At 38.6% G+C, this 20,570-nt stretch overlaps 1 protein-coding gene across 1 annotated transcript in view; it reads right to left on the reverse strand.

Annotated features, from left to right (window-relative positions):
* The window catches only part of SPAG17 (sperm associated antigen 17), a gene marked incomplete at both ends in the record, with an annotated part of 77,314 nt that overhangs the window by 11,625 nt on the left and 45,119 nt on the right, over positions 1–20,570 (reverse strand). The window contains 11 exons of the mRNA XM_009585469.1: positions 161–288; positions 1,946–2,076; positions 3,159–3,286; positions 5,044–5,220; positions 7,078–7,232; positions 8,357–8,501; positions 8,799–9,013; positions 10,632–10,761; positions 12,349–12,722; positions 15,555–15,675; positions 19,936–20,144. Of these exons, the coding sequence (XP_009583764.1) occupies positions 161–288; positions 1,946–2,076; positions 3,159–3,286; positions 5,044–5,220; positions 7,078–7,232; positions 8,357–8,501; positions 8,799–9,013; positions 10,632–10,761; positions 12,349–12,722; positions 15,555–15,675; positions 19,936–20,144 (1,913 nt within the window). The remainder of the gene's footprint in view (positions 1–160; positions 289–1,945; positions 2,077–3,158; positions 3,287–5,043; positions 5,221–7,077; positions 7,233–8,356; positions 8,502–8,798; positions 9,014–10,631; positions 10,762–12,348; positions 12,723–15,554; positions 15,676–19,935; positions 20,145–20,570) is intronic.

Consider the following 20,570-nt stretch of genomic DNA (forward strand, 5'->3'; position numbering starts at 1 on the left):
CACCCAAGGTGACTACGTTTTCCCTGACACAGCCTGCCCCTTGCTTTGCCTGCTTAGTAAACTGGACTTAACAATGTCACATTTTTTAGAGCTCCATCTCCCACCGTGTGACAAACATCTATTGCTTAAGCAGCAAAAGACTATTTCGAAACAATTATACCTCAAGAGCAGAAGATGTGTCCCGGGTCCTTGACTGAAGATTTGGAGGAACAATACTCTCTGGTTCTTTCTTCATTACCCAAGGGGAGGTTTCAGCCAAAGGGCAGAGGACAGTAATACTTAAAACACCTGGTTCAAACACATTTTGCTAAGAATCAGTTCAAATCCAAAAATGATGGAAAAAGTGTCTCAAATCTTCAGAAAAATATACTTACCTAAGTATAAAACCCCTTATTATCAAGTGGTAAAACTCCATGTGAAAATGCGATACTCGTGGCTACAGATAATATCGGACCACTGAGGTGATTATAGAATAGTTGGACAAGTTCAGATTACTCAGACCATGTTTAACAACAGACTGCCTATGGTACTTGCTTTGAGTCTTGGGTAACAGCTCAGTTGTATAGTGTGTGGAGTATCCCAAACAAGGAAGAGCAGACCATTGACCCATGTTTACTGAATACTAATCTCAGAAGTACATCATATTCAGAACATGCATAATTCTTCCCTGTATTTTATACTTCACAATGTGATCACTGATGGATTACATTAGAGATCATTTATTATGTCTTTTTATTGTTCTGATTAATTTTAATGTTCTTCAAAATATTTTTTCCAACCCAACCCAAAAATCTACTTACTCTACTATTATCTACCCCATAGGTGGCCTTCAAAATGGATATGACCACTGAGGTACTTTGTCACAATGATACAAAATTGTAGTGCCTTGGTGTCAAGGCAAATAGAGCCAGGATTGAGAAAGGTAGGTTATGAAGTCTGGAGAAGCACATCTGCTACTATTACAAACGACTGCTGGTTGTGAGCAGGTTTTCTTCACTGGGAGTTTCACTGGGTATGTATCTTCTGTATCTTCCTGATCTTTCCACCTTCCCTATCTTTCTGTCTCCCTCAGTGCCCTTTCTCTTTTCCTTTTCTCCTGGCAAAATTATTTCATTCAGTTTATACAATGGGGAACCGGTCATTATTGTGAATAGAAGCAGCATTTAAAAATGGGCAAAACCTGATAAGAGTAGTAGGTGGGAAAGCTGTTCCCCATGCTTATGATATAAATCTTTGAGAAGAATGTCTTAGTACTTTATGGCTTGAAGCAATCCATCCTTATCATCCCCCCATATCCAGGGGAACCATACATTCCTGTCTTTTTAAAGATATATTTATCTTCTTAGGATTTACCTGTTACACCACAGCGTATTTTATGGAAACATAGTATCTCCAACTAACTTTACAATGATAACCAATCATTTCAGGACATAAATTCTTGTATTGCTACTACGAGGTGGTTGGTGCCATGTACTTTTGGCATCCCCTATTTCAGTCATATTTTTCCAGTTTCTTAATAACATATATTTATCCTTTCCAACAGCCAGACTAAGGGTCAACATCAGAGTATCATTGTCTTCATTGATAAATAGAGCTATATGACTAATGAAGACTGTGATACATTCAATGTTTTTTGATGGTAAATACACAGAGAATCTACGCATTTGGTAATCGCTTTTGTTTGCGTGAATGAGAGCAGATAAAGATATGCCAGTTGTTTGTTCATTTATCCCTTCACAGTGTCATTCAGTTAATTCTCTGCTTCCCAGAGTTTTCCACAAGCTCCTCCTTCCCCATGCTTCACTGCCAGAAGTGTGGGGGCCTCTCTACACGGGGAAAAACATTTTCAAATTTCCTGTCCAAATAAGGATTTTGAAACTTCTGACTCCATCTTTGTAATTATTTCTGTTATTAGTTTGTCAGAAAAGAAATAAAATTTTCCTACCTGGATGTTCTTGTACAGGATCCTGCAAGACAGCAGCAGCGGGATCACTACAGGCTCCACCAAGATACTTGTGTACATCCTTGCTCCGCAGGAGCTCGGTTCCAGAACCATCCGCGTAGATGATGAAGAACCTACACAGCCAGCCACACACATTGGATTGTATCGGACTAGGAGGCAAGGCGTTGGCAGCAGGGGTCTGCAGGCGGCCTCTGTGAGGAGAGGCCAGGGGCTGCCCTGTGCTGGACACAGACGGTCCCAGCTGGCTCCAACAGACCCCGCAGGGCACAGCTGAGCCAAGATGGTGGCACCTCAGGGAAAGCGTGTGTAAGAAAGGGCAAAATGCCACACAGGCAGTGATGAGTGAGGGAAAAAGTATGAGAAACAGCCCTGCAGGCACCAAGGTCAGAGAAGGAGGGGGGGGAAAGGGTGCTCCTGGTGCCAGAGCAGATATCCGCACTGCAGCCTGTAAAGGAGACCACAATGGAGCAGGTATTCCCCTACAGCCTGTGGACAGGACCACGCCAGTGCAAGTCGATGTTTCCTGAAGGAACTGCAGCCCATGGAGAGCCCATGCTGGAGCCATTTTAACCAAAAGGACTGCAGCCCATGGGAAGGACCCACGATAGAGCAGGGGAAAAGTGTGAGGAGGAAGGAGCAGCAGAGAGGAGCTGTTATGGACTGATTGCAACCTCCCATCCCCTGCGCTGCTGAGGCAGTGATGTTGAGCCTGAGAAAAAGAGGGGATGGGGGAAAATGTTTTAGTTTTCATCTTCATTTTGCACCATCCAACTCTCCTTTAATCGGCAATAAATTAAATTAATTTTCCCCAAGTTAAGTCTGTTTTGCCTGAGATGGTAATTGGAAAGTGATCTTCCTGTCTTTATCTTGACCCATGACCTTTTGCATCTTATTTTCCTGCCTTATCCTGTTGAGGAGGGGGAATGAGAGAGTGGCTGGGTGGGCGTTCGGGAGCTGGCCAAGGTTAACCCACCACACTGATCAAATGCAATGGCTTTCAAATTGCATTCTTTTCTAGATGACAAAAATGAAAAAGTACTGTGATGACATGGCAAGAAAAATGGAACTCTAAGATGATGACATCAAATGTGCAGATACAGAGTACTGAACAAAGGAAGCACAAATCTACAAACCCTGTACAAATACAGTGTAGTGAAGAAAGAAAGTGTAAACCTATGAATCCAGTGCAGTTCACCTGGGGACATGCTCATCATAAGTGATAGGTTTGTTAACTTCTGGGAGTGCTGATGCTGAACTTCTGTCTTCCTTTTTATCAGAGCCAATGCTAGGAACACACACAGATGTGCTGCCATCAGCCATGACCTATAACAGAAATTATATAAGATGACTTGAGTTACATGATACATTTAAAACAGTAGCTTGCTGCTGAATAATTACATAGTATATACATATATACTCATATATAGATGTATATATAAATATCAGTGTGTATATATATAAATGTGTATATACATACAGGTGTGTGTATGTATACAGGTGAATGTATGTATAAATATATACCCCTATATATACACACATTTATATACATGACCTATGAAGAGATATAAATTTTATATATATATGCATTATATATATTTATCTATCTACATATATATACCTGGTGTATATATGTATATATAAATATATACACATCTATATACATGTTGATATATGAAGAGATATAGATAGATATAGATACATATTATATATTTATATCTATCTACCTATATACACCTATAGATATATTTAGGTATATATGTATAAAGGGGTCCCTTTTTAGGCACTTATTCACTTTAAAAATATGGTCTCAGATAATCTTATGATAATACTGAGTGAATTTCTACAGTATTTCCTTCTTGTGATTATTAACTTACATGCCATTAACATATGCACACAAGGTATATTAATGCTTCTAATTCTTAGTGTAGTCAGTTGAAGGATAGATGCCTTTGGAAGATAGAGTTTAAACCAGAATGATTCAAAGGGCAGCCCATGAACTGAATCTGACACACCCAGTCCACGCCCATTTCGCTGTAGTCTCTGGTGTGACTAGGACAGAGGAAGAACCAATCCTATTACACCTGTACCTGGTTGTCATCCCTACCAACCATTAATCTCACCTTTCTTACTACACGCCCCCATATCCCCTCTGATCACTGCTCCCACAACACCTTCAACTGTCCCACAGCCTCCTCAACCTCCTTCCTTTGTTCCCTAAGTATCAGCTGAGAAAAAGCAGGATGTTGACGCCAAGCGACTTCTGTGCTGCTTTGAATTGCATTGATTTTGTAGGAACTTGATATCTTTGAAATTTCTACCCCTCTGTTGATTAGCTCAAAATTTGTTAGGGAGAGATTGACAGATAGCATAGATTTATGTAAGCACTGTTTCTTCAGTCTAGGAAACCGGGTTAAAAACTGTATTATAATGCATATGTCCAGTGGAACCTCAGTGCTGTTTCACAGGAATCTGGGAAAATGGTAATGATTACAATTGCAACAATAGAAAGTATAGTCTAAGGATGTCACATTTAGAATCTTTAATTAGAACCTTTAATCAGAAAACAGTATATAGGTCACAGACACTTAGATGATGTTTCCTGAACTCAAAACTAAGTACTAACCTAGCTCAAAAAGATCTCTTAGGTGTGAAAGGATCACAGCACAATCAGTATGACTTTAAAGACTGAATCATTCCTTTTACAACAATATTTGCCTTACCAGGCAGATTAGAGTGTTTCTATGGACCTTCTGAAAAGCCAATACCTCTCTCATTTTTAATTCTCATTTGCAGAGATGATTTTTTGCTATAAGACAGGTCATGCTAATTAAGATAACTTTACAGGTGAGGTAAACTGTAGACCATGTGGTTTATTTCAATCTCTCTAAAAAGGGGGAAATACCAAAAAAGGGAAACCCATCACATCCTCCAGAACATTCCAGAGACCTGATTAAGGAGCTGTTCTTTCTGGCTAGCTACTTTAAGAATAAGTACTACAAGGCTACAAGCTGACTCTAAGAGATGTTTATAAGATAAAATAACTTAAAACGCAGAAACTTGTTTCCTTCCATGTATTTTACCTTGAAAAGATTTCCTTCAGGATCCATCATCTCACAAATAGTGCTGGAAGTGTGTTTCATAATGTATCTCCCTGCTTGTTTCTCTTCTTTCTTGCTGATGAAATTGTAAACTTCATGGGTATAAACTGCTGAGCAATCTTCATCAATGAAAAGAGAGCCTGTCTTGATGGGTAAAACCTATCATAGTAAGAAAGGAAGAGGATCAGTCCTGAAAGGTGAAAACTTCAGTTTAGAGGTATCATGAAAATGAAGAACAGATGCAAATCAAAAGGAGAGCTCTCAGACCTTTACTACTGAATCATCCAGTTTTGAGGGACTAGAGGAAGAGAAAGAAGGAAAAGGAAGTCCAAGAGTTAGGCTGATATTAGTCTCTGTAATATTTTCTTTAACGTCAGGAAATTTAAGCTTGTGATTTAAATATACTATACAGTTGTGAGGAAATATCATAGAATCATAGAATATCTCAAGTTGGAAGGGACCCATAAGGGTCACTGAGTCCAACTCCCTGCTCCTCGCAGCACTACCTAAAACTAAACCATATGACTAAGAGCATCATCCAGACTCTCCTTGAACTCTGACAGGCTTGGTGCCATGACCACTTCCCTGGGGAGCCTGTTCCGGTGCCTGACCACCCTCTCAGTGAAGAACATTTTCCTAATGTCCAATCTGAACTTCCCCTGACACAGCTTCATTCCATTTCCTTGTGTCCTAGTGCTGGTCACCAGAGAGAGAAGATCAGCACCTCCCCCTCCGCTGCTGCCCTTGAGGAAGTTGTAGACTGGGATGAGGTCACTCCTCCGCCTTCTCTTCTCCAAGCTGAACAAACGAAGTCACCTCAGCTGCTCCTTGTAAGGCCTTGCCCTCGAGACCTTTCACCATCTTGGTCACCCTCCTCTGGACACACTCTAATAGATTGATGTCCTTCTTATATTGAGGCGCCCAAAACTGCACACAGTACCTGAGGTGGGGCCACATCAGTGCAGTATAGAGTGGGACAATCACCTCCCTCGACCAGCTAGCTATGCTATGCTTGATGCACCCCAGGACATGGTTGGCCCTTTTTGCCACCAGGGCACACTGTTGACTCATATTCAACTTGTCATCCACCCAAACCCCCACACCTCTTTCCACGAGACTGTTCTCCAGCATCTCGTCCCCCAATATGTATGTATAACCAGGATTACCCTGTCCCAGGTGGAGAATCTGGCACATGCTCTTGTTAAATTTCATACAGTTGGTGATTGCCCAACTCTCTAGTCTATCCATATCTCTCTGTAAGGCCTCTCTACCCTTGAGGGAGTCCACAGTTCCTCCTAGTTTAGTATCATCGTCAAACTTACTTAATGTACACTCGATTCCTGTGTCCAGATCATTTATAAAAACATTATAAAGCACTGGCCCTAAAATCGAGCCCTGGGCAACCCCACCGGTCACTGGCTGCCAGCCTGATGTAAACCCATTTACTATACCTCTTTGAGCCTGACCCGTCAGCCAATTGCTCACCCAATGTATTATGGACTTGTCTAGCTGGACATTTTGTCCAGAAGGATACTGTGAGAGACAGTATCAAAAGCTTTGCTAAACCAAAAAAACCCCACATCTACTGGCTTCCCTTGGTCAACTACATGGGTGACATTGTCATAAAAGGAAATTAAGTTAGTTAAGCAGGACTTCCCCCTTGTGAACCCATGCTGGCTATGACCAATGACTGTATTGTCTCTCAAGTGTTTTTCAATAATTCCCAGAATAACCTTCTCCATAATTTTACCAGACACTGAAGTGAGACTGACAGGCTTGTAATTACCAGGGTCTTCCTTCTTACCCTTCTTGAAAACTGGGACAACATTTGCCAGCTTCCAGTTGAGTGGGACCTCTAATATCTAAATATTAGTAGAGTATAAAAGAGATGGAATCATAGGATTTGTGAAAGCTATAGAGAAGGGAGTTAAAATAGTCAAGGTGAGAGACGCTGATGGCAGGGAACTTGGAACACAAAGATACATTGCACTGTCACAAACTAAAAATAATTCCCACCTGATATGTTCCCTGTGGCTTTGCTATAATAGATGTCCCATCTCCAAAGATGGTACAACAGGTACCGTCCTCACAATTTGTTATAACAGTAGCAAACTCAGGATTCTCTACTTGCATACATTTCACCTTCCTTGTGATGGCTTCTGAGGGTTCATCTAAGAATTAATACAAAACATCTAGACAGGAGCACATGAACCATGGAAAAGTCCTAGGAACCGATTTGCTTTTTCTCTCATAAGGCTGGACCTTTATCTCCTCAGTAAAAGACCCTCAGACTTCATAACATTCTTTATCACTTAATTTTATGTTAGGTAAACAATATGCAACTCTCAAATTTTTGGACTGTGCACTGAATATAGGAAAATCAAACAGCAAAAAATGTCTGTAACCATCCATGGCTGGTGTGGTCAGGAGAGTACTCTCTAATTTATCAAGTACAGTACTAACCGTAATGATCTGGATATTTGTAACATACAGGTTGGACCACTGGAATTTTTTATGCCTGTGACACAAGCTCTAAGATGTGAAGAAATTCCTTTCCAGCAGCAGAAGTCAGGGAAAACAAATCAAACTGGTATGTTAATCTGACCATTGCCTTCCCATTGAATAGACAGACCAGTTCAAGGTCATTGTTTTGATTTTTAAAACCACAGGGAGGTGCTCCACAACTTTCTACTGTGTTTGAACACAACAGTCCTGACACCCACACAGTAAATATACACTTCATGTTAATTACAGAACTTATCCAGCAACTGAACTAAGCATACAGAATATACTGCCAGCCAAAAGAAACACAGATGACCATTAGCCCCACTTGTTTCAGGCGAATGTAGTTTCATTTCTACTAGGTGTGGCATTTTCCATGGCCATATTCAATCAAATTTTGAATACCTCCAAGGTTGGTGAGTCCATGGCCTCTCTGGGGAATATGAGGATGCCCTGGTCCTCATACACCTATTCAGTTAAGACTCAAATCAGCTTGCTTGTTGTATCAGAGTAGGTGGAGCGCGGGCAATGAACATATTAGAGCTCAGGCACTGTGGTCTCCTGGTGAAGGTGGGTCGTGTAAGTACATACATGGAAAGAAGGAAATTTGCTTGTTTGCTACAAGGTAATTTTTGCACTGAATACTGATGAAAAAAAGACCAAGCAAACTAAGCCTAGACTGCACTAGTGGATTTGTTATATAAGCTACTGGTATGACCCTTCTTTAGTATATTTTGACAATTATCTGCCTCACAAGATATAGCAGAGATACGTGCTCCCCTTTTGATTTTACCTGTTTCCTCACTATCCTCTGGTACAAAAAGTTCTTCACAGTTTTGATAAAAAGTCGTGATCCTAGTACCATCAGCATGATCCACTACTCTGCTACCATCCAGCTTCTCAACAATTATCACTTCATCGTCTCGTACAGTCATAACCTAAAAGAATGAAGGAATAGTCATTTATATTAGCTCTGTGATACTTGTGAAAGTTACAACAGCAAAACAAGGCATTATGTACTGAAACTCTGATTAAGCTAGACTACTGCAACTTTCTCTATTTCAGAGACCGAGGACTCGCATTTTCTTCAAAACCTAAAGCTTTTGTATCAGTTACACTGTAATAACACAACTTGTAGGATATATGTTCAAAGAACAATTCCTACCACTTATATGATGGCAGCCCTGTCTCTTAGCTTAGTAGACAGTGCTATAACAACACAAAAATAGTAATACCGTTCCATCAGCTGGGTCAGTTGCCTGATAGATTAAGAGTGGCTTCAGATCCATTCTCTTTGCTCCCTCAGTGCCCACTCGAATGCCTGATGGAGTTGTTGTTATCCAGGTTCCTGCCTGATTCTCCTTAGGTTGCTCAGAATTAACCAGACCCTGCACAGCATTTTCAAACAACTCGTCCTTGTTTGATACACTGTTTCTGCCACTGCCTTTTCCTGCAGAAACAAAAATTACTGTATCAGACTTGGTATTCTATAAGGCAAAAGACAAAATCAATAAAGTGAAGAGTTTCTGTGAGTATTGGTTTTGACAGAATTGAAAGAACTATTTATCACGCTGGAGGAAAATTACAAGTGCTGTTACTCAAAGGTGTGCCCTTGAACTAATCTTATTGAATGTGTTCATTAATGACACAGGAAAAGTAAATAGCATGCTAAGGACATCTGATTATGACATGACTTTGGAAAGGACTATCAGTGCAGAAGAAAATCTGAGTGGATTGCAGGAAAAAAAAAGCATCCAAAACTGTCCCATGAGCTTGAAGATTAAAGGAATTTGATACAGCCTATTAGAATGAAATTTAATGCAAAAAGGAATAAAAATAATTTACCCTTCAGACAAGTTTGCCACAGTAGAATGAAAGAAAGACCTGGAGGTATCATCCATACAGAATGACTACAAGTTATCAGTGTGAAAATATGGTGACAAGAAAGGCAAACACAATCCTATGGTGCATCAGAAGAAAAGAGATGGAAATTTAATTGTGAAAGGTAATGGAGAGATCTTATTAAGAATGTGATAGAGAACTCTGGTCTCCCATATTCAAGAAAAGGAACTTAGACTAAGTGTATGCAGAAGACAACAGCATAGACCAGAGAGGAGTCTAAAAGACTTACAGAATATACATGCTAGCAAAAAAAAAAAAAAAAAGCCAAAAAGAGATGAAACTTTTCACTATAAATTTGTCAAGACTAAGCAGTGGAGAGGAAAGGTGGGAGGAAAAAGTGATCATAAATAAAGGATAAGGAATAAAGGATATATGCTGGGACAGATACTGAGACTGAAAATTAGAAGATGGTTTGTCAGGGAAGTTCTCAAACATCCTTCTAGTTATCCTAAGGAATATCCTAAGAACAAGATCTGGACTTGATGACTTGAAAGACTCCTTTTTGAGATATTTTTCTCTTTGGCAGCAATTTTTATTCACATACTTCCAATAAATTATACGTTAATATTATGACAGGTCATAATTATTCTTTGCACTAAGTAGCACTGACAGTGGTCTTGGAGTACACTCTGAGGTATGAAGCAAACTTTTATTTGGTTCTTTCTCAGCCAAACAAAATAACGTAAGAATGGTTATATTGGGACAGACTACAAGTCCATACAACCAATTAATAACGACCAATAGTAGATGCCTTGGAATACATACAACGAGAAAGAAAAAAATAGTAAGTCCTCTGTGAGAGAAGCATTTCTCAATACCAAGACTAAAAACTGTGTAACACATAAGTAAGTTTTTGACTCCTGTAGTTACAAGGATTTCTTTTAAAATACTTTGTGTTGAATCACTCTGCTACCGAGTGATTTGAAGTGTAGTTCTTACACATCCTTTTACTTATTAGAGTCCTAGCACTTTAGAAGAAAAAGAAATCTGGAGTAGGAGAGAAATGATTTGATATGAAGGTAACAAATTAGCAGTGTGCAGCAGCTGAGTACAGATAAAATTGCATTTTCACACTGGCAAATTTTCAGACTAAAGAAATATGCCTTTTATTAAGTATCATCAGCCCTGCTAACTTTAAATCTGTCCAAAACCATTGGAAATGTTACCTTTCTTAGTGCTGGTCTCAGGTGAAGGCTCCATTTCTGGTAACGGTTGCATGTTATCTGGAATTGTAAGTGGTGGTAAAACAGGGCCAGAATCAGGACTCCTACTCACTGTGCCATCAGCAAACAGAATCTACAGCAATCAGGGACATACTAGAGGTTAAAATCATTTCAAACACCAGTAGAAAGTCTCAAAAGAATGTGTCACAAATGCAAGAGTCACTAGAATGTTGTAGGTGATGGAAGGGAAAAAAGTAAAAGACTCTCAGAATGAATACAAGAAATAAAGAAGCCATCTTCAAAAGAAAGGACTGCTAATTGCTGCAGTTCAAGTATATAACTACTGGAGACTCTAGTAACATATAAGCATTATAAAAGTAAACAGTAAAGATTATTCTTTGATTGTTTAAGTGGTGAAAGGCTGATGACTTTTTTTTTGTAGCAGTGGTAATGCATCTGTATCACCATATTGATCTCTATTCAGGTATTCCACATGTGTAGGATTGCTGTTAATTTTTTAGTCATCAAGACAGCTAACAAAAAGAAGTCATAGTTATTTATCTTATTACAGCTGGTTTCTGAGATCTATTGTCCATTACACTCAACTCCTCATATGCATGTTTCCTGTGTAGCAGGGAACAATCGTCTCTGAATTCATTTACAAATACAGAACAGACATTCTAGGGAGAAGACAGTACAATGTGGAAAACAAATGGACAACATATAGAAACATCTCAAGAGTTACAGTTACTGTAAGGTAATTCACTATTTCTTCTTTTTTGAATGCTTATCTATATGCAATACATTCTTGATGAGTCACAAACATTAAGTTAATATAAAGAAGGACACACTCATAAACTGCTTATACAAAGACTATTGTACAATTATGCTACGCGCATAAGATCTATGTTCTTCTGTCAAGAGACAGTGTGTTGAGAATATATAGACATACAGCAGCTAGCTTCTTTGCATACTTCTGAAATGGATATGTTTCTCAGAAATCCTGGCTAAATGGTTTAAGATCTAATGTAATGAATGATTGTAAAGAACTTGTACTAGGAGTTGTGGTCTACTTAGAAAAAAAACCTGAGGAAATAAGGAATTATTTTGACAGTTTCTGAGTTAAAACAGATGACTCCTCTTTTCATCTGTTTGCTAACTACACACAGAGTCTTAGACTTCAAAAGACAGTTGCTTGTAGATTGATTACAGTATCTGCAAAGATGGTACCTAGCCTATAGCACCTAAAAGGTACCAGAATTCTGGGCAACCTAAATACATGTAAACAAAGAAGGTACTTAGGAATATAAAGTCTTTTTGATGAAAATTTAGGATACCTAAAGGTGTCTGCAGGACTGAAGAATAGTTCAGGTCTTTTCTGGATCCTGTATGACTGTTTAAATGACTGAAAAATATATGGATGCTTTTTTGTGTTGCCAAAAATACCCAAAGCCTAACTAATCCACACTTCAGATGTTTAAGACCACATTCAGCTATTTCCTAATCCAAAGTTGCCTAAAATGTTCACATGCCTAAAATTTTCATCATTAAATCTCCCTATGTGCCTTAAGAGCATTTTAGTCTTGACATGGCTGCATAACTCAGTGGTTACTTAACTCCCTCGTCTATAAACTGGACACTTCTCTATCTCAGTTGACAAGCACAAGTTCAAGGGTAATCGCACACGCAGGCTGCTTTCAATGAATTCTACTAAACATACCTGGGTAGATCCATCCATCATGTACTTTACGACAGTTCCTTGACTGGTGATGACTCTTGACACCTCTTGTTCTGTTTGCCTTGCCACAGATGTATACAGATGAGAGTTCTTTACCTTTTGGGGATAACTCTGCCTAACCAGAATTTCCAGAGTAGGCTGCTTGGCCTGTTCTCTTTTGGTGTCTTCATGCTTTATTTCACCTTCTGTAACCTCACATTCCTCCTCTCCACTTGCCATAACCTCTTCCTCCTTTGCTTCATTTGCTTTGGTCTCACCTTGCTCAACCTCCACTTCCTTGGCTTCATCTGCTTTGGCCTCACTTTTCTTTACCACCTGTTTCTCAGCTTCAGCTGTAGTGGCTTCACCTTTCAAATCTGAAAACAAATTCTGAATTACTTCATACTGCATAGCACACATTCAAACAGTGCTAAATACCCAGCACCATGGTGTCTACAGAAGGTATGCAACTTAAAGGTGAGTAAGCCTAACCCTCCTTGGCTTCCTCTGTAATCTACAGAGTAAGGGACAGCCTCTGTTTTTCAGAGAACAATTCAAAGCAGTCATCTACTCAGAAACTCTGCATCCTCCTGTGGAGGTGTCTGTCTTTCCAAATGAAAACAAAGGAAATTTGAAGATGGATTTATTACGGATGCTGAATTTTTGGAAGACTGACATTAGGTGAGAGGAATTTCCTAACTGCCCATAAAGGTGAAAAAAGTTACTGAGTTTCACCAAGTTTGAGTCTGTATAGAAACTGAAGTTATTTTTTAATATCTACTTGAACAAATAAAGTTTTTAGATTAAATTATGGCAGTGTGTTGGGTGTGCTAATGAGTATAATTGTGGTAATTGCGTCAAGAGACTACATGTATGTGTCTGTAATTGCTCTATTCACCTCAACTATTCAGCATTTTAACTCATGCTCCTTGCCAAACTATGTGTGTTTGAAAACCATCTGCATCCTCTTTACTTCATACCAGATTGATCAGAACACATTTACCCTAAACCGGCAAAATGAGCCAAGCTGGCTGTACCCGTAGGGGCATTACTAGCAGAGACAGAGATGTGATCATCCCACTCTACTCAGCGCTTGTCAGGCTGCACTTGGAGTACAGTTTTGGTCCCCACAATTCAAGAAAGACGCGGACAGACTAAAGAGGGTCCAAAGGAGAGGCACAGAGATGATCAAAGGGCTGGAGGATTTGTCTATGAAGAAAGACTGAAGGAGTTAGGTTTCTTCTCGCTGAAGAAGGCTCATCACAGTATTCCAGTACTTAAATGGCGGCTACAAAGAGGACAGAGGCGCTCTCTTCACAAGGAGCCACATGGAGAAGACAACGGACAATGGGTACAAGTTGCACTGGGAGAAGTTTCATCTCAATATAAGAAAGAAATTTTTTACAGTGAGAACAATCATTCACTGGAACAACCTCCCCAGGGACGTGTAGAGACCCTATTGCTGTAGGTTTTCAAAATGCGATTGAACAGGGTGCTAGATAATCTCATCTAGGCTCCCTTTTCCACAAAAGGTTGGACCAGATGATCTTTCGAGGTCCCTTCCAACCTGGGCTGTTCTATGATTTTGATATTAAATGGAGAGAGATGTCTGAAAAGAAAAATGAGGGAAGCTTTTACTAGCAATTCAGGTCTATGTAGCCAAAAAAACCGCAAAACACCACCAAAAGACATTCCTCTCACATTATTATAAATTTGTGCTGGATCCTTGTGTACCATACTACATTTATTAATGCTATTTAATACAAATTTATTTTTTATTAATTCATATACACTGGACTTACCACTTTGCTAAGAGGTTTCTAAGAGGTATGTTGTTTCATCAGTTGCTAGGAAGACAAATGATTCCGCTGTTTTTTATGCAACAGCTCACATACAGGATGTGTTGGAATTACTGCTAGCATGTACTTGGTATATGTGATGAATCTAGTTTATTCCTGGATATGGCACCTCTGCAGTTGTGCTGATCTATTTTCACATACTCAGTAGCTCCAGTACAGCCTGGGCTGGACAGATTTGTTGTACATAGGCATTAAATGACATCTGTAGGTAGCTGTTTTTAAAACTGACCAGATGACAACAGCAAAATTCACATTTGTCTGCTTCAAAACCTAATGGCGTGACTACAAAAATTCAAGATTTACTACAGTTTACAGTATGCAAAGATGAACCTCACGCTAGTTTTCAAAAACACTGGGAAACGGAATCATTGCAGAGGATGTAATGCACAGAAACTTTTAAGTATCTATATAGCCTATTGGTCTTCAAAAGGAAATTTAACGATAAGGGCAGAAAGGCTTATTATGACTGTCTTCTCTGTATATACTGGATGGCATAAACCAAAGGACTTATGTGAAGTAATTCCTGTTTGAAACTGATCATATCTTTTAGAAAGGCAACAAAACCTGATTGTAAAATATCCAGTAGCAGAGTCCATCACAGCCTGGGTTAGTTTTGTTAATCATTCTTACCATTAAAAAATTAGTATAACTTAAATCTAATATAAAGTACTACTTTTCAGTTTCAAGCCCCTGAGATTTGTAATACCTTTGTATACTGTATTTACAAGCTATCACCAAAATTCTGTTTCCTATATACTTCCAGACTGGCACCAGTCACTCCTTTGACCTTTTCTTTGGTAATTAAATTGAGTTCTTTGGTGATGTAAGCTCACTATAAGATACATCTTCCAATGCTTTAATCATTATTGTTACTTTTCCCTGGATCTTTCAGAATAGGAACATCTTGTCTTGTCGACTTAAGAGCAGTACATATGATTCCAAAGGAGGTGCAGATATAGGTAACATAACAATCTTCCTGTTACCAATCAAGATTCCTTGATATACATGCATTTACGAATTGAATTTACTCATTTTTCTGTAGTATTCCAATATACATGCATATTCAACTGATATTCAACATGACTCCCAAGTGCTTTTCAGGGTTGCTGCTTCCCTGCCCCCTATCTGTTATGTCCAACAACCTGCAGTTCTAGATTTTACACTTGTTTGAATTAAAACACATTATTTATGTTTCAAATACTATTAAATAGACATATGACAGACTTAGCAATGTGAAATGTTAAAAAATTCATAGTGTTACATCTAAACCCATCAAGGAAGAAATAATTTTCTTCTGTAATTTTAACTTCTTTTGAAATTCCTTACTTTGTGGTGGCTCAGAAAACTAACCTCCAAAACTTTCACCAAGGAAAGTTAATACTAGTCCATTGGGACAGGAGACATTCAAACTTGGGAATGCAAGACCATTTGACATCACTTGTGTTTGGGAAGGTGATTCTTCCATTTCCACCTACAGAATGAAACATGAATTAGTTTTATTCCACATTTCAAAAGAATAAAGAAAAATTTAGACTACAGATTTCATTGTAACAAAACATTTAAAAAAAAAAAAGTGCTTTCTACCACTCATTTTTAACATTTTGAGAGTTTATGGATTCTGAAGTGGAAACATTAGCTTATTTTCTTTGATTATGCTATCTTCTTTCATTCTTCTTTATTAACACTTGAAGAACAACCCTTCCTAACTTTATTCATTTTGCTGAGTCATTATGCTATCTTGTGCACAGTATCAAGATGAAATGACAATAAATGGATAGCGTGAAGCAGAACAGCGTGAAATAATTCTTGAAGTTGCACATCAGTTATTTTACCTATAATCATTAAAAGAGCACAAAAGATAAGTAAACAGTACTTCCAGTCTGCTGCAAATACAGCACTGACTTGAGAAGGGGACAGGAAGGAGTTTTTGGCAGTCAAAATGTGTAATTCTCTTTGAACTGCTCTGTAGTGGAAACTATTCTGATGACTACAAAAGATGAGGTTGACCTAAGGAATGTCTGAAGACCCTGGAACATTTGGAAAAAATACAACAATGGACCCTTTGATGTCATCCCCCCAAAAACCTATGTGACAATGAACTATACTATGCCAGTAGTCATAAGATGAAAACAGTTTTGGGTTGCAGACAAAGCTAACAGAGAGAACTTGCCCTGGTATTACCCCATATTCTTGATTTTTAGGAATAGAAATATAGTGGAAAATTGGCAGATGTTTTGCCACCTGTTTTTCAGCATAAAGGATGCTGTACATTTTATGGTTACTTTACACAGTATTACTGGGTAATTAAGGCTATCCTCAATACCCTAAGATCATAGTCACAGGATTATGGAGTAGAAGTCACAGAATAGGGCAGAAGTAACCCTCAGTTGTCATCTACTTCTTTCTGTCTAATGGTAAAAAAAATTCAAGCATGTCTATATCGTTAGAGAAAACTGTTAACGTAACCTACTCTAAAAATTTCCAGGATTGGAGGTTTCCTGGCAATCTATTCCAGTGCTTTATCTTGACTAACCTTACTGAGATTTTCCTATTGGTTAGCCTGAATCTCTCTTGCAAAAAATTAGTTTACTTCTGATTATTTCTTCCGATTATATGGGTAGCATAAGAGATGATGGTGTCCCTTTAGATCTTTACAGAAGGCTTTTCTGTCTCTCAACTCTAGATCAAACAAACCCAAACCAGGTCTTTCAATCTCTCCCCACCAGTCAAGTTTTTCTAGACCTCTGATCTTTCTTGGTGCTTTCCTTAGAACTCTGCAGTGTGGCCCACATTCTTCTTGCAGTGCAGCATGCATAACTGGACTCAATACTTCAACTGAGGCCCTACCATCCCTGAATGGAAAATAACTTCGTATATTTAGCAAGCTATACTCCTGCTTATTCACCTCAATGTGGTCTTTGCCCTTCTCACAGCAAGATGGCATTGTTGACCTATGTATAGCTTGTGTTCCATTGCAACTCTCAGACCTTTTTCTGTAGAACTGTTATTGATAGAACTGTTACTCACTCTGAACATATATATTGATTATTTATATGTAACTGTAGAACCTAGCATTTATTCTTACTGAATTGCATCTTATTTTCCAGACCATGTCCATGTGAATCTGTCAAGTTTGCTTCGGATTTTAATGCTGTCCTCCAAATGACTTGGAGGCTCACACAGATGGGTGCTGTATGCACGAATATGGATGCTCTGTCCTTCAGAGTTTTTATTAAAACACTAAAAATGGACCAAAGATATTCTAAACGAAATAGTAAAAAGCCTTTTGGAAGAAGAGGAGAAACTTAGATGTCCTCCTGACAGAATTTTAATGTTAGGGGAATTTGTTTGTGTAGAGTTCGTTTGTACCACACAATTGCTGTATGTTATGCTGAGTACTGTTTGGCAACTCGCTACACCACTTTCCATGCTCATGCTCTTTAAATATCTAGCTAAACTTGTTGAAATTAGGTCAGCAGGACTTTCTGTGGATATGGACAGAATCCATGTTGAAACAAGAGCCACAGCATTACTTCATCCACTAGGTACCATGGAAGCAGCACAGCTACCTTGTGTTTAGAGTCTTCCAAGGCTATTCCTGCAGCGCTTGGTATGTGTTCATTCTTGTCTTATTCTTATTATTCTCTCCTCTCATTTGCTCTGTAATGGAACCTATCTCCTGTTTTGAATAAACCTGCACTGCATTTAACCCTTCATTTCCATATTGCCCATTCTACCTCTTTAAACAGTTCAGCCCAGCTCTGTCAACAGAATTATGATCTCCATTCAACCTCCCTTGCCAAGGGAGCTGAGATGATAACTCATAAACCTCTTGTGAGTGCATAGCAAGAGTGATTTTGAGAGAAGTGGCCAAAGTAATCAGAGTAGACAAAAGACCATTTTTCCAAGACATAGTTCTGAAAAAAAAGACTATCAGATCTTTAGACCAGAAGGTGGTGACTCTTTTCAGGGCAGTGCCCTAGAAAATGGTAACAAGAACTAAAGTAGAATTTCACAAAATGCCTCTGGAATTGGAAGCCACTACAGTTGGATGAACTACTGTTAATTTTCCATGGAGAAAGTCTGAGGGACAGGATAAAAGAGAAAACAGTGCAGGAAAAGATGGCAGACCTGGTGCCACTCATGTTCCCTACATATCATCTACCATCCTGTGGAAGAAGCGGAACATAAGAGGGAGGAATGACTGCGTTAATGGAAAATAATTGGTCATGAAAAGGATTATATGCAGTAGATTGGACTTAAATTTGGCTCAGGATGAAAACTGGGACATTCTATTAGCAGTTATTTCTGCATCATTTCAGCCATACTTGATTAAAGATGGAACCAAGTAGGAGGAAAATTAAAACACACTACTATATGATTTAAATATTTTTGCAGTTAGTCTGGAAAGATATTAAGAACCACACTTAACAAGCACATTACCTAGAAATGCTACTCTTTTGTAACTTGATCAGGTTAAAAGGGATAGCTTTTCATCATAGCTATCATTAAAGAATTTTCCCAGACAGTGTATTTTAGAGCACCAGTGTTATATGAAACTGTTTATGGACCTCAATGCTTTGTGTTCCGACTATGCCTATTTTCAGAAGACTGTCCTTTCCTAAACTGAAGGTGGTAACTAAATTGGTTTTCAATACTATTCATGTTCATTTCTGTCCTTTTCTTAGAGTTTGTTTGTATTTTAATTGTGTCCATTTCTGGGACACTGCTGGTTGGAGAAAACAGTGTCAAAAAGAAAAGAGGTTAAATCATCTCAAGTAGAAAACTCCTGCATCCTCTTCCACCATCCTGCTACTATTTCCTCCCACATTTCTTTAAGAACCTTTCCTGTAATTCATACCCTTGCTGGTCTGTGAGACCACTGGATCAAACAAACATCCAGTGGTTGCCTAAAATATTCTGCCAATAGTTAGCTAATGACCTGAAATAAGCTAGGTTAGTCATTTTCAGAGGGGAACTGTGACCCATTTCTGATCTGATATGGCCTCCCCCACTCACATGTTTTTATGCCAAAAAAGCTTCTCATAGAGTTTTGTGGAAGATGTTCAAGATTAAATGCTGTGCATTTCTGATGCACATGGTCCTGTAATTCCTGTATTACTCTGTGCTAAGTACTCCATAACAGAAATTCAGAATCTGCTTTTGAAATGTCATCCATCCTTTCCAAGGGACTGTCCTGTGACAGAAGTACTTCAGTTACAGGCAAAAGTAACTTCCTCAAGTTGCTGGTCCCTGGCTTGTGATCAGCTGGAAAGACCAAATTGCAGAGCAAGCTTTTGCAAAACTGTCTCCACTAATTTACTGGTTGATTAGACTTTCCAATACAGGTTTTGGAAAGCACAGAGAAGTTCTCCTAGTTGGTTAAACTAAAAATTAATTTCTAGAGCAGTTCTAGTCACTGAGATATTAATAATGTAACAGGTGTAACTGTAAAGTCAAAATGGACAAAAGTATGTGGACCATGGAAGACACAATGCTTTACATCATGGAGTAATAAAGGCTAGCTTCATTAACAGCTGCCAATATGTACATCTGAGAACAAATGGAAGAGTAAAACATATCCTTAGAAGCATCATAAATTGTTAGGAATTTGTTAAGACACAGCTCAAAGCCCTCAGAGAAGGATACATGTTTCTGTTACTTAAGTTTATGTATTTGAATTTTTGTTTGTTTCTTTTCTGGGTTCATTGGATAGTATCTATCCTCTCACCTTTCCTCCTTCCTGCTTTACCAGGTCATCAGGTGGTGGAGGGCCTATCTTGCTATCACTTACTTTTCTGGATGGCAGAGATTTTCCTGATTTTTGTTTGACGGACTTATCTTTTTTTCCTGAAGCTGATGTAACAGGAGAAATTATGGTCGGAATATGAACAGAAGGGATGTTCAGAATTCTTGCTAAGACAGGATCTGTTTTATCATCTAAGGAAGGGAAAAGCAGTATTTTTAATACAATTAAGTTTCATAAACATAGATGGCCACATTTTATGTTTTAACAAGATTTTGTACACTAAATTTTACCTTAGAAATAACAACCTCAGTGGGGGAGTTCATTACTTCAGATAGAGGGACTGAATATATGAAATTATTTAGAAAATCTTTCCATAGACTGACTACTTGTCAGCCTAAAAGGCATCTTGAAACTATTGTTTCCCACAGATCATCACTTGTCTCTCAAAAATAGAAAATACAATTTTAAAAATACTCTTTTACCTCCAGAATACTTAGATAGGTGGAGACGTATCTAGGAAATCATCACTGTTATTACACTTTAGTATGGGCTGATCCAGCATGGACCGACTCCAGCAGTTTTGCACTACACAGCTCTATTTTGCTATAATGATTCAG

The sequence above is a fragment of the Fulmarus glacialis genome, unplaced genomic scaffold (genome assembly GCF_000690835.1).
Source record: "Fulmarus glacialis isolate BGI_N327 unplaced genomic scaffold, ASM69083v1 scaffold8829, whole genome shotgun sequence".
NCBI classification, from domain to species: Eukaryota; Metazoa; Chordata; class Aves; order Procellariiformes; family Procellariidae; genus Fulmarus; species Fulmarus glacialis.